The 15,034-nt window shown below is 37.2% G+C and overlaps 1 protein-coding gene across 1 annotated transcript in view; it reads left to right on the top strand.

Moving 5' to 3' along the window:
- The first annotated feature begins 3,502 nt into the window (after positions 1 to 3,502).
- The window catches only part of ptdss2 (phosphatidylserine synthase 2), a 50,530-nt gene continuing 38,998 nt past the window's right edge, over positions 3,503 to 15,034 (top strand). Inside the window, exon 1 of the mRNA XM_061722419.1 lies at positions 3,503 to 4,233. Coding sequence (XP_061578403.1) covers positions 4,061 to 4,233 — 173 coding nt within the window. The 5' untranslated portion in view covers positions 3,503 to 4,060. The remainder of the gene's footprint in view (positions 4,234 to 15,034) is intronic.

The raw sequence follows: 15,034 nt of genomic DNA, 5'->3' as shown, positions 1-15,034 counted from the left end.
AACTTTCTTATGAACTTCTTAAATTTAGATCTTAAGACATTTCTTAAGATCGTTGTTAAGAACATATTGGTGAATCCGGCCCCAGGTGGAGGTGGTGGACGACTGATGTCTGGGTGTTTACCTGGACCTCAGACTGGACTGGAAATCCAGCCGTGAGGCTAGACCAGGGGTCGGCAACCCAAAATGTTGAAAGAGCCATATTGAACCAAAAACACAAAAAACAAATATGTCTGGAGCCACAAAAAATTAAAAGTCTTGTATAAGCCTTAGAATGAAGACAACGCGCGCTGCATGTATCTATATTAGTTATAACTGGGGGGAGATTTTTTTTTTCATTATGCACTTCGAGAAAAAAGTCGAAATTTTGAGAAAAAAGTCAAAAATTCGAGATTAATGTTGAAGTACAATCTCGAAAAAAAAGTTGAAATGTCGAGAAAAAAGTTGAAATGCCAAGAAAAAAGTCAAAATGTCGAGAAAAAGTCGAAATGTTGAGAAAAAAGTCGAAATGTCGAGAAAAAAGTCAAAATGTCGAGAAAAAAGTCAAAATTTGAGAAAAAAGTTGAAATGTCGCGATTAAAAAGGAAAGGAAAAAGGAAGAAAAAAGAAAAAAAAGAAGAAAAGAAGAAAAAAAAGAGAAAAAAAGAAGAGAAAAAGGAAAAAAAAAGGTCAAACATTTTTGAAAAAGCTCCAAGAGCCACTAGGGCGGCGCTAAAGAGCCGCAGCGGCTCTAGAGCCGTGGGTTGCTGATCCCTGGGCTAGATCTACAACAAGAGACTGAGCACTTTTTTGAGAAAGCATAGATCCTTCAGGGTTCACAGTGGATGTTCCCTATGTTCTACATTTTTGTGGTGGAGAGCGCAGCTATATCTGCAGTTACCTGTTAGGACAGCAGCGTCAGAGCCAGTGACACAGAAACTGAACAAAATGAAATAGGAAGCTGCGTCTGCCGTACTGCCTTTAATTCCGTTGTGCCCTGTGTAATGACAATAAAAGTCTAATTCTGAATCTGAATCTGAGCTGAGGATCGCTCTGAAGCACAAAGAATGTTGTAAAATTTGGAAAACATAAGTACACAATAAAGTACTTTTTTTTTTCCTGATTTACACGTATAAAAATATTACAATGATGAATAAACAAAACTTCTTGTCTTCTTAGCTCTGACTCTTTCAGGCAAGAATGAGCTAAATTTGTGTTCGTCATGTGCTGTGATCGGAGGGGTTTTCCAAGATGGAAAATGAAGTCTCGGGGAGTTTCCTGAGTGCATCTTACACTTAGTGTTGAAGAGTTTATTTACTCAACAGCTCCTGTATCTTACAGGACTGTCTCAGAAAATTTGAATATTGTGATAAAGTATTTTCTGTAATGCAATTAAAAAAACAAAAATGTCATATATTCTGGATTCATTACAAATCAACTGAAATATTGCAAGCCTTTTATTATTTTTAATATTGCTGATTATGGCTTACAGTTTAAGAATAAGATTCCCAGAATATTCACATTTTTTGAGATGGGATATTTGAGTTTTCTTAAACTGTATGCCATCATCAGCAATATTAAAATAACAAAAGGCTTGCAATATTTCAGTTGATTTGTAATGAATCCAGAATGTATGACATTTTTGTTTTTGTAATTGCATTACAGAAAATCACAATACTCTAATTTTCTGAGACAGTCCTGTATACATGTATAACAATTCACGTGCAAAAGTCTTGGACACCCCTAGTTGATTTGTAATGAATCCAGAATGTATGACATTTTTGCATTACAGAAAATTAAGGACTTTATTGCAATATTCTAATTTTCTGAGACAGTCTTGTATGTTGAAGCTCAGAAAGTCTGCATACGTTCAGGGCCTTGAAGAGTCATCCTTCTGCTCAGGAGATGCAGGAGATAGTTTCACACTAAATGACCCGTCTGAAATCCTCTCCATGGTGCATGAGAGTCCCGTATCTAAACTTTGATATGTTTTAAATTAAGCCTGTACCTACTGAACAATGATGCTTTAAAGACACAGAGTTATAAGTAATAAGAAGCTTGTGCAAACATTGTAATGCATAATATAATACAGAGCTGTGCACCAGTCCTAAATACCTCTTTTTTTTTAAATCTAAGTTTTAATGACCACCTATGCTTAATTTGAAGCATCCCTAAATGATATAAGAAAAGTCCTAATCCTATTTAAAACCATCGCAAACAACTGCAAAAACAGTTAGCTGTGGTTTGGTTTAAAAAAATTATAAAATAAATTAAATGTCACGCTAAATAGGTTAGTTAGGGTGTAATGAGAATGATGAGTAGTAAATCATCTCGGTTGTTCTGGGTCTCTGGAAAGCATTGACACGACTTCTGTTGTAATAGACGCTATTTTTTATTTATTTTCTAAAAATATTGTTTGAAAATAAAGACAACCAATCAACATTCAGAAAAGATTTGAAAAAAGAGAAAGCAAGTATAACTTAAAAGGAACAGAGATTTAAAAAAAACCCAAGATGCAGGACTAAATTGATGGAACGTTGTGTTTTTGTGAAAGGAATCAGTTTATGGAACAATCTGAATAAAGAAAACAAAGAATCCAAATCAAACATTACATTCAAAAGAACAATTAAAGCCTGTATGTTAAGTAAATATAATGAAATATGTTAGTTAAGTTTGATTGACATACCCATAGACGGCGGTAATTTAAATTTATTTTAATTTTATTTAATTTTAGTTTTTTATTCACTTAGTAGTTGTTTTTTTTATTTTTAACTTATGATATTTGTGAAGTTATTTCTTGGAAAAAGGGGCAGATCAGATAAGATTCTTCTTCTTTCTGCTCCCTTTTCATTCACAATTTAAGAACATTTGTATTTGTATTGAATTGTTTTATTTTTTTGAATGAAATAAAGAATAAATTAATGAATGAATGACAACACGATTTTCATTTTAGAAATTCATTATTTTATTCATTCTTTAGCCTTTTGTGCATAAAGGAAACGGAAGTGACGTTGTACAAATGACCGAATTACGTCCATGCTCAATCACGTTGTCAGAAGTTTAATAACATGCTTCTACAGTTTACCCCCATCAAATAGCGGACTGTTGCTGAAAGATAGTACTAAACCGACTGTTAGTGTTGCATTTCAAAATTAGATAGCGCGTAAAAATGAACTCTCTTCGTTAAACCTCGCAGAAAGGTCAGTGTTTATACTGTGAAATTAGTGCAGGTTACCGAAATATGGCTTCCGCTTTTAGTATTTTAATTTCAAAGTAAAAGTCTTTCTGTTTGTTTACGTGGAAGGCCAGTGTATTTTGAAGGAGATAGACCGGAAGTTTCATTTCAAAGTAAAAGTCTTTCTGCTTGTTCTCGCGGAAGGCTGGTGTATTTTGAAGGAGGTGGGCCGGAAGTTTCGTTTCAAAGTAAAAGTCTTTCTGTTGGTTTTAGTGGAAGGCCGGTATATTTTGAAGGAGGTAAACCGGATGTGCCGTGGTTTTCTCGCGCTAACTCTTCACCACGTGATTATGTGTGCAGACTGCTCGGTTCATAGTATGTCTGATGCGGGTTTTTTTCTGCTTTGTGGCTCCAGTCCTGGTAGTCTCGGCTATGTGGCACGACCGACGTCAAAAAGGGTCAAAACGCTGTCTGGAGTCGTGTTTTCAACGCCAGTTTAGTTTCTAATTAACGAGCCACGTTTGTTACCGTAACCTCGTGGACAAGGTCAGCAGTCAGAGGGGGGAAAAAAACAAAAAACAAAGTCTTCCACAAATAGCACACACGCAGCCACTGCGTGGAAATACCGAGATTTGTTTTGTTTCAAACGTCGCTGCTTGTTTTTTCCCCCCTCATTTCTCATTTGTCTGGTTGCGGCGACCCCGAGCCGGACGGACCGGTATGTGAGGATAAACCAGCCCGCCGGTGGTCGCCCTGGTAACGGCCCGGGATGCTGACGGTCGCCTGGGTGCGGCTGACGCGCAGGACTAAAGAAGAGGCTGCTTTTCCTTTTTCTTTGCTTTTTTAATTTATTTCTTTATTTTATTTTTTTGTTGCTTTAAAAAAAAAAAAAAAAAAATCTCGGTGGAGATGACCAAGCCCGAGGCGCGGAAAGGCGGCGTGGCCGCGCTGGAGCAGCTGAAGAACGGGTCGCTGGAGCCCGCGGGGCCGGACAGAGCCCGGGTGATGAAGCAGAGCTCCAGGGACGCGCTGCTCCGCAGGGAGTGCGAGGTCTACGACGACGGCACCAACACCTTCTTCTGGTAGGTGGAACAGCCAAGGGACCGCATTTGATTTGATTTATTTTATTTCTGTAAATGTAAAAAAACAACAACACTTCATTAGAAGTTTAAGAAAAACAAAACAAAGAATTTCATCCTTTAAAACTTGCTATCTTGATTTACATGTGCCAAAAAAGGAGTAGGAAGAAGTGTAAACTTATTTAGTCCTACTAGGGCTGGGCGATTTTGGACAAAAATAAAATCCCGATTTTTTTCTCTGAAAACCCGATTTTTGATTTCGATTTCGATTTTTTTGGTAAAACTAAAAAAGACAATGGAATAAATTGTTTCAAATATTTGATCTTTATTTTTAAAGAAAAATAGCAAACAAATGTCCCTATTGGGAATGAAGTGCAATTGAAAGATACTGTAAATCCTCCTTGAGTTTAGTAAAGTGACAACATTTACCATTTTCTTGACCAAACAAAGATGACTAGACGAGCTCTGTCTGTAATGCAGCCAGCTGCAAAAAAGGAAAATCGATTTTCCGATTTTCCTTTTTTTAACATCGATTGTGATTAATAAATCCGATTTAGATTTAAAATCGATTAATCGCACAGCCCTAAGTCCTACCCCCATTCACTGATCATTTAACCTGTATTTATAAATATTCACACACTGTACTCACACTGCTCAATAACATTATTATTATTATTATTATTATTATTATTATTATTATTATTATTATTATTATTATTATTATTATTATTATTATATACTGTAATTATACTCACTGTAATTATACTCACACACATACATACATACATACATACATACATACATACATACATACATACATACACATAGTTGAATATTTCTATATATTTGTACACACATCCCCATATAAATATTTATTTAAATATACTTATTTACACTATATTGTATCTGCTCTATATTTTAGGGGTGTGCAAACAAGGGTACCTCACGATTCGATTTCGATTATTGGAGCTTCGATTCTTCGATTATAACGATTGTCGATTCGATTATTGGTGCCACGATTCTTCGATTATTGTGATTTTTAATGCTTTTTTCCATACAAGATTGATTTTGTCTTCATCTGTGGCTACATTTGTAAATAAATAGCCAATCAATTAACTCAGTTCCTCTGACAACACTCATTAAGTAAATAACAAGGTTTTTTGAACATTTGACATGTATTTTTCAAAGACACAAAATAATTTATTTTATGACTATGTAAACATTTGCTCTTTGACTTACTTAACTTTGACCAGGGAAAGCTGCACTTGCATGAGAGCGCCCTCTATTGGCGGAAAACGGTCAAGGCCTGGATTTAATGAGTTCATTAATTCAAGTAAACTAGATATAATGTACTTCCATCAAATTTATTTAGTGTAAACATATCTGCCATATTTCAAGTGAACAATAAGAAATGTGCATTCTTGAAAATGAAATGATTCAGCAGCTTATTCAGTCTGGAATCTGGATAAGATAACTTAAAATTCTTTTTTTTTTTTTTTTTAATTAATCGATTCCAAATCGTCACGTGATGCATCGACACATCGATGAATTGCACCCACCTCTACTATATTTATGTATAAATCTACTTACACACATAATCACACACCACACACACACACATCTATATATATATATATATATATATATATATGTATATGTATATGTATGTATATATGTATATATGTATGTATGTATGTATACGCATACACCCATATATCCATGTATGTATGTATATATACATACACCTATCTATACAAATGCATACATACATGCATGAAACACAAAATAACACCATAACCTTGTAAAATATAGAGGCAAGGCAAGTTTATTTGTTTTTAGTTTAGTTTATTTTCGGTCAAAACATTTTTCAAAAATAAGACAAACATCAAAATAGCTTTTGCAAAATTAAAAATAAAAATGACAACAAGGAAACAAATACACTCTTCAAAGAAAACATTACAAAAAAGTTTCCAATATACAAATAACATCTAGACCAAAAAATGTGTAGGCTGAAGCAAAGCTTATTCATTGCCCTCAAAAGGATTATTTAAAGTAATGAAATCAAAGCAAGAAGTAAGAGATTAGACTGCCAGTAAAACAAATTGCCTCCATGGGGATAACAAAGATTCCTCGAGAAATAAGAAAAAAAAAAGATGCAGTCTACATGTTTCTTTCATCCTTGAATAATCAAATCAAATCACCAATTAAATGAATACCCAAATCAACATAGCAAGCATCACCACTCATTACTTTGGTACAGAGAAATCATCCTTCTTTTCAATGTTTTTTTTTTTAAATAAGGTTAATAAATAAGGTCTATTTGTATAGCACAATTCAACACAAGGTGATTCAAAGTGCTTTACATCAACTTTAAAAGCAGCAAGACACAATTAAACAGTAACAAGTCAATTAAGAAGGGAAATAGAAATAACAAATAAAATGAAATACGGTAAAATGATAAGAAAAAGGTAAAATAATAAAAAGCACAAGTTGTTAAAAGTAAGGGCAGTAGAGTACAGCAGGTATTTAATTTAACAGTACGCTTGAGTAAACAGTAATGTTTTTAGGTCTGATTTAAAGGAGCTGACAGTTGCAGCAGACTTCAGGTCTACAGGAAGTTTGTTCCACCGGTGAGGAGCAGAATAACTGAACGCTGCCTCACCTTGCTTGGTTCTGGTTCTTGAGACACAACAAACCAGATCCAGATGAACCTCAGGGGTCTGGGAGCTTCATAGGAACTAACAGATCCAGCATGGATTTGTATCAGAATCAGAATCAGAAAGGGGGTTTATTGCCAAGTTTGTTAACACACACAAGGAATTTGTTGTGGTGATTGGTGCAATACAGTAAAAATAAAAATAAAAATATAAAAGCAAACAAATATATGGAGATAAACTAAGAGATAGAATAAAGTAAAATGTATAAACAGAAAGGTACAATATGAGGATTAAAAAGTGCCGGATATGAATCTTTACAAAAAGTATTTATATACATGTATAATGATTCACGTACAACAGTCTTGGACACCCCTAGTCTGGTTGTTTTTATTTAACTTCTGATGGCTATTTTCCAGTTTCTTTAAGAAAGCCACAGAAAACACAAAACCCTGGCAGAGGCTGAACAATTTGGGGAATGTGATCATCATCTCGGATGCTTCCCAAAACCTCCAGACTCGGAGACAGTTTCTTCCTCCAAGCTGTTACTCTGATGAACTCTCATCACTCATAGAGTCTCAGAGTAATCAATCACTGTGCAATAATAATAATAACTAGAACATTTCTGGTAATTTTGATATGGGCATGCCCTAATGCCCATTCGTCCCCTCTTGCTGCTTTGGTTTAGGGCTGTAGTGGTTGTGTTCGGGGTGGTTCTATGTCAGTTTGAGGTGTTTACGGTTGTATTGCATTCATTCTTTTGCTCCCCATAGTTATTAATGGGGCGCGCTTTTTGGCGTCTAGCGTCGCCACGGTAACGTTTTTGACTGAGAAAAGTAATGCCCATTGAGGCACGATGGAGACGCATCTAACGATGTATGCCATGCATGGGTGCATGTTCCGGTTCAGGCTATGTTAACGGATGGGTTTTTTTTTCACCGTGGTAAAAAACCCCATCCGAATGAATGGGGCCATTTGGCATGGATTTTGACAAAAAATGTCCTTAAATCACAGCTTCATGAAATTTGAATATGTTTAAGTCCACAGCGTGCCGAGTCGGGAAACATTTGTACGATGTCTCTACGATAACCTGTTGCCTAGCAACAAGCGTCCAAAGTCAAATGGGAAAAAAAAAATAAATGAAAGGTCAATATCGCAAAAACTGTAATAATTGGCATAATGACGTTGTACGGTCTGTTAGTGCCAATCCGGCTGAGTGTTTGAAAGTTTGAACGATGTCTCTATGATAAAGTTTGGCCGAGCAATAAGCGTCCGAATTTTCGCCTTTTTTTTTGCTTTTTGGCAACTAGCGTTGCCACGGTAACCCCTATTACTGAGAAAAGTAATGCCCATCGAGGCACGATGGAGATGCATCCAACGATGTATGGCATGCATGGGTGCATGTTGCGGTTCGGGCCGTATTAACGGACGAAAAAAAGTGCGGAATAATAATAATAAGGAAGAAAAGGGAAACCTTTTCTGTATACCATTATATCGCCTTCATTTTCATGTATTTCCTCATTTTTTCGGGCGTGTTTTATTTTTCGGGGGATTTTTTTTTTCCACATCAGAGCGGGGTCATGCTGTACACCCGCTGGTGTGACAGGGGACTTTTGCGACTTTAGCTTGTTAGCTAAATGCTAGCAACATTGCCCTTTCGGCCATTCTGGACGATTGCAATATGGTCATGCCACTACTTGGCATGCCCATAATAATAATAATCACAATTCTATGCTGTAACAATGCACTTTTCAATAACCATGTCTACCTCCTACTACTGCAACTTTCATTAAAAAAAAAAAAAAAAAATGTATATATATATGTTAATAAGAGCCATTTGTCTATTACTGTTTCTAACTATTTAAATCTGGGTTGATTGTGCGAAAAAAAAAAAAAAAATTCCCTGTCTGGCATGTTCATACTTGGCCAATAAAGCTTATTCTTTCCTTCCGTCCTCCTACCTGACGGTATAAAACTCTGCGTCTTTGAGCTCCATCGCCACTTTTTCAGTCACGATTCTTCAAGGGCAACGTGACAGAAGTACACAAGAGGTGATAACGTTTCTGTTCAGGTTACCTGAAAGAAAAAGCCAAGGGACTTGCATTAAACATAAAATAACACCATAACCTTGTAAAATATATATGACGATTCAAGTGCAAAAGTATTGGGCACCCCTAGTCTGGTTGTTTTTATACAACTTCTGATGGCTATTTTCCAATTTCTTTAAGAAAGCCACAGAAAACACAAAACCCTGGCAGAGGCTGAAAATTTGGGGAATGTGATTTATCAAGCTCAATTTTAATATTACCCCTGCAATAGATTTGTGACCCGTGTGGGATCATTACACATGTTTGTCTGCAGCAGTTCCTCAGCCCTTCCAGGCCTTTGAGCTCCATCTCAACTTTTTCAGTCACGATTCTTCAAGGGCAACTTGACAAAAGTACTCGAGGTTATAAAGTTTCTGTTCAGGTTACCTGAAAGAAAAAGCCAAGGGACTCGCATTAGAGCGACACTATGTAACTTTTCCACCTTAATATCATATTTCCAGAGTCATTGTGATGGTACATCAACTTCCAACAGGTTTAATGACACCTCTGTCATGGTCTGAGGGGTCTGTATCACCTTCACTGGCACTATGTAACTTTGAGGAGCATGGTAGCCACACTAAAAAACTACAAATCTTTACGGCTTTGACTGCTTTATGGCATACACCACTTCCCCCTCCTTCCCGATTCGCAGTCGAGACGAAAATGGGCGGGGCGTGGAGCGCAGAGCTCAGTAGAAGCTGGTAACCCGTTGCTGTGTTGTGGCTGCAGCAGCTCCACACAACAGACGTGGGGAAAAGATCACTAATGGTTTAACTTTTCACCGCTTTCCTGCTCGGAGGAAGAACCACGGAGACCAAGTATCTGAGATAACAAAGTAAAAGAGTGAAAGAGTCGCCGGCTCGGTTGGATCGCGGCTGTAACGACCAAACACCTTCCACACAGTACCACAAACACTCACACAGACCGGGTCGGATCAAAACACGGGTTTTATTCCCCACTTCGCCAGCTAAACGCAGTTGCTGGCCAGCTCTCTGCGGTGCGATTAACCCCAATCTTCAGATAAAACTAGTTTGTTGAGGAAAAGATATAACTCTTATTTGTAGCTGCAGAGGAAAAAAATAATCTCACGAGGAAAACAAAAATATTGCTCACGCCTCGGAGCCTCTTCAGCATAATATAGCAGTCAAAAAAAAGAAAAGAGAAGTAAGAGGGATACAAAACATGTACTGTATGTTGTACTATTATACTAGTTTATTGAAACACATGGCGAGTCAAACATTTACCAAAGCAGCTGCCAAACACTCCTAAACAAGGTAGCCGGAGACGGTGGTTCTGCAGAACTGCGGCAGTAAATCCCTTATAAAGAGTGGCGCTCCGACGAGGAGCTCCATTCTTTAGTAGGGATTTCATATGGATCCAGACTGCTTTAAACACAAAATAACATAGGAATCTTGTAAAATATATACAGGACTATCTCAGAAAATTAGAATATTGTGATAAAGTTCTTTATTTTCTGTAATGCAATTTAAAAAAAAAAAAAAAAAAAAAATGTCATACATTCTGGATTCATTACAAATCAACTGAAATATTGCAAGCCTTTTATTATTTTAATATTGCTGATTATGGTTTACATCTTAAGATTAAGATTCCCAGAATATTCTAATATTTTGAGATAGGATATTTGAACCCAAACCCAATTAAAAGTGAGGAGCTGCCTACATAAGGAAAAGAATCACTGCTGACTCAGACATTATGGTCTGTTTCGTTGATGTAGCAGAAACATCCTGACTAGTTTCACATGACTTTTAACGTTTGTTTATATGGGAAACTGCTATTTTCTGTCCCCTGATCAAGGCAGCTGGTCGGCAGCACTTTTTGCGCTCCCTTATTGAATCTAAAGTACATCAGGACAACAGTAGCGCCTGTTTTCTTTGGGACTAGTGTTTCTCGTGTGTTTTCTGGTCTCACAGAGGCCACGGTTGATTGGTTGGCGTGACGTTTGCGTCGAGAGAACTGGGGTTCTCCATTGGTGGGCACAACACAAGGAGGACATTGTCGTTGTGTAAAACCAGAGCAGCTTTGTAACAAGCATCCTTCAGACAAAATGTTGAGTAATATTTGCAGCGTTTGCAAAATTACTGATTCTGATTTGAATTTGATTAATTCTTCAGCCTTAAACCCGGTTGGTGTTCCAGGTAATATCACTGCCAACCTCTATATGAGACATTGTCTTTTAAAAAGAACCTTCCAAATTGCCTTCAGGTTTATTGATATGGTCTTTATTTCATTAAAATTTCATTTCATTTTTCATTTACTTATTTATTCAAACAGGTTAAAACAAAAACAAAATAATCAGAATGCATAAAATGTATATACGAAAAAAAACAACTTTTATTTATTTATGTTTTTTTTTTTTCATCATTACATTACAACTTTTGGTTATTTTTTTGTTTATCCCCAAAAAAGGAATGTTTTGTTGCACACGAGAATACCTGGTGCCATGTTTTTGCCTTTAAATATGTTTAAAGGCATAAAAACATTAAAATGTTAGGTTATAATTGCATAAATTGTCTATATTTCATTACTTTATATATTGTCTTGGGGTTACATTTGCAAAAAATGCTAAAAACCAAATTCTCAAAAATTAAAAACCAAAATAGACCGAAAATGGAACAAATAAAAACGGAATATGGGAAAAAATAAAACCGATTTCATCCGTCTCTGTTTCCTCCCTGGATCTGTTTGGTAATTCTGACCCACATGATGTTTCTGAAAGCAGTTCTATCAGCATTCTGGGAGCTGATTGGTCTTTACAGCATCATTAGCTGCAATATTTGCTGTTTAATCTCAATATAATACTAGTAGTAATATTTTGCATAACTACAGTCATATAATTCATGCAACAGCTCAAAAAACAGTTTTAATAACACTAACCCAAATCAATATCGGAATCGGATCGAATCAAATCTTGATAATCGATTCTGAATCTTAAGAATCGGAATCGAATCGATTCTTGACATTTGAATCGATCCCCAGCCCTAATTATGAGCAGTATATACGAGCAAGTGTGCGCTCCCTGTTACGAGCACGCAGAGCGAGTGTTGATTTATGCAGATTCAGGTTGTTCATAGCTGGTCTGGAAATGTCACATTCCCTTCTGGGGCGTTTTTATTTTTTTGGTTGTTGTTGTTTTAGACACGCTGTTGCTCTCCGTCCTATTTCTCCGCGAATACTTGAGCCCGGGAATGTAGAGCAGCGTCAGTGAGCGTCCGTCGAGTGGTCTGGTGTCTGGCAGCAAAGGACATCCCAGGCAGAAACTTTCCATTCATGTGTTAAAGCCCGGACATTCAGCATAGTGACGACATTAACGGGAGCAAAGGTGCCAGATGAGCGCGGCCGTCCAGATGTTGTACTTGACCTTTGACACAGCTCAAGAATATATTGAACTTACTAAACTCAGGGGCGCCGCGGGTCCTTAAAAAGTCTTTAAATTCCATTTTCCTAAAATAAGGCCTTTTTAAATATCTTATTTTGTCTTAAATCTCAATCCAAGTGTCTTAATTTTTGACTCTTAATTTTAGAGCAAATGTCGACTGGGCGGGTTGATCAAATTTGGGCTGCTGTTCTTGTTTTTTACTAAATATTTAGGAGAAATTATTAACAAAAAAGTTGCCATAATGGCAGAGAAAAGTAGAAACGTACACAATAAACTCACTGATATTTTATTCGCTTTAATCTACTCAATCTTATTGTAGTCTTTGTTTGGAGCCTGAACTTTTCTGGGGCTATTTATTGGGGTTTTAAAGCTTGAAATGTAATACACATTTAATAATATATGGTTTTAACATAGAGAGTATGATTTGGGCTGGAACCTGTCAGCCAGATCTGGCAACCTCGACCTCAGCACTGGATTTCTTAGTGACTTGTCTTTTTGGTCTAAAATCTTCTTTGAAAATGGTATTAAAAAGTCTTAAATTTAACTTGGTCAAACCTGTAAACACCCTGATACAGCTAAAATGAATGAAAAACCACAACATGAGGGAAAAGTGTAGCTGCTAAGAGCCACAACTGATGAGTGATCAATCAATCAATCATTTTTTATTTCAAACCAACAAAACCACAACTCTCGTACTACAAAACAAAAACAGAAAGTTACAGGACACCATTGAACAGAGCAAACAACAATACCAACAACAGACACTATAACAAAACAAAAACAAACACTGTTTGAAAAGGGGATGGCAGAAGGAAAGCTTATTAATTTCCATCCCCCGCCAACACACATATAACAAAGACCCCTCTTCCTCTCAATCATTTAATTTCTTTACATTAATTTATCTCCTCTTCCCTTTTATACATTTCAAAGACTGCTTTTCTGTACTTACTTTTAAATTGACTGACACTTTGACTAAGTTTAATTTCATCTTCTAAGCTGTTCCACGGAATAACCCCTCCAACAGAAACACACATACTCTTAAGAGTTGATCTTACACTTTGTTCTTGCAATTTAAGTTTTCCTCTTAAGTCATACCTTTTATGATGATTGGTGAAGTCTAAATACTTGTTTATGCATGTAGAATTCTTTCAAATCACTTAAACATTTAGTATCCAGGATTACTGTTAGGTCTAGGCCACGTTTACACATAAGCGGGTATTTACAAAAACGGATATTTTCCCCTCTACGTTTTCAAAAATATCCTCGTTTACACGGACCCGCATGAAAACGCTGTTAACGTCATGCCAGCCAATCAGAATCCTGGAAAAAACATCAACAAATGACACATGTAACTTCCAGTTAAGGCTGATTTATGGTTCCGCGTTACACCAACGCAGAGCCTACGGCGTAGGGTACGCATTGCCACGTACCCTACGCCGTAGGCTCTGTGTCGATTTAACGCGGGACCATAATTCAGGCTTTACTTCCAAGACGGAACGCGAGTGTTTCGTTTGGAGTGACAGAGAAGTGGAGTTACTTTTAAGTGTGACTTTAGAATATAAAACAGATAAAATACAAGAAAATATTGACGGTGGCCAAACTAATTGTAAACACAGGTCGCACACATGACGCTGGTGAGTTTCTGGTGCATAATGTGACGTTCTGAAGCCTATATCTCCGTTTTCCTCTGTTTTCCTCCGTTTTCCTCCGTTTAGACGCAAACGTGAAAACAGAGTTTTTGAAAATCTCCACTTTGGCCGGAGTTTTCAGAAATGATCGTTTTTGGGGGCTTTGAGCTGCGTTTTTGTGTAAACGAACGGCCAAAACGCATGAAAACGCCTCAGTTTTTGCTCTGTGTAAACGGGGCCTTAAATAATTAAATGATTTGCCCTTAAAGATAGTTTTAACCAACAAAGATGGCAACTGAGCATCTAGATGCATATCAGTGCAACATTTAAGGGAATATTATGCGGTCAAATCTCTCTAGGTCTTTTATAAAAAGGAGAGATGTGTGTATTTTCCTTGGGGATTAAAACAGGGTGAATCTAAGCACTTTTGTGAGAGCAGAATATGTGTTTGCAGCAAAATGTACAACTACTTTAAACCTCAGACAGAACTCAAAGGTTTAATTCTGTTTAAGTGATAGTGCGGATAAAGTTCCAATAGACAAAACAGAGTGTTTTTAACTTAAGTGTACAGAAAGTGTATTAAAAAGGGCACAGATGGAGCTGGCTCTAGTCAGCTCCACCTTGATACAAGTCTGGATAAGTCGGTCCCTTAAACTTGTCACGTAGGACTGTTGGAATTAGGTTGAGGCTCATTAGTTCTTATGAATTGTTTGTCTAGTCGACTTGCAGTGAGCCTCCCAACAACATTTATCTGTTTCATTTACACCTAATGTGTCATGGGAGCGTTTTGGATTGAGCAACTGGTTTCCCCCGAACACTCGGATCAGTTACCTCCCACTTGCACCAGACTGGTGTCTCTGCAGGGTCTCGTGGCTCCCAGTGTTGTTGTGTTGTTGTGTGGTTGACAGGCGAGGGAGAAGCCGGGCCCTCCTCCCTCTGTCCTCCCTCTCTCCTGCTAGACGGGTTGGATGGGGAGAAAAGGCTCTCAGCAGGCAGGTTGTCGTGACTCAGACTGCGAGCTGAAGGGCTGACGGTCGG

This window comes from Cololabis saira, chromosome 5, assembly GCF_033807715.1.
Source record: "Cololabis saira isolate AMF1-May2022 chromosome 5, fColSai1.1, whole genome shotgun sequence".
Taxonomy (NCBI): domain Eukaryota; kingdom Metazoa; phylum Chordata; class Actinopteri; order Beloniformes; family Belonidae; genus Cololabis; species Cololabis saira.
This window is presented reverse-complemented; position numbering and strand designations above follow the sequence as displayed.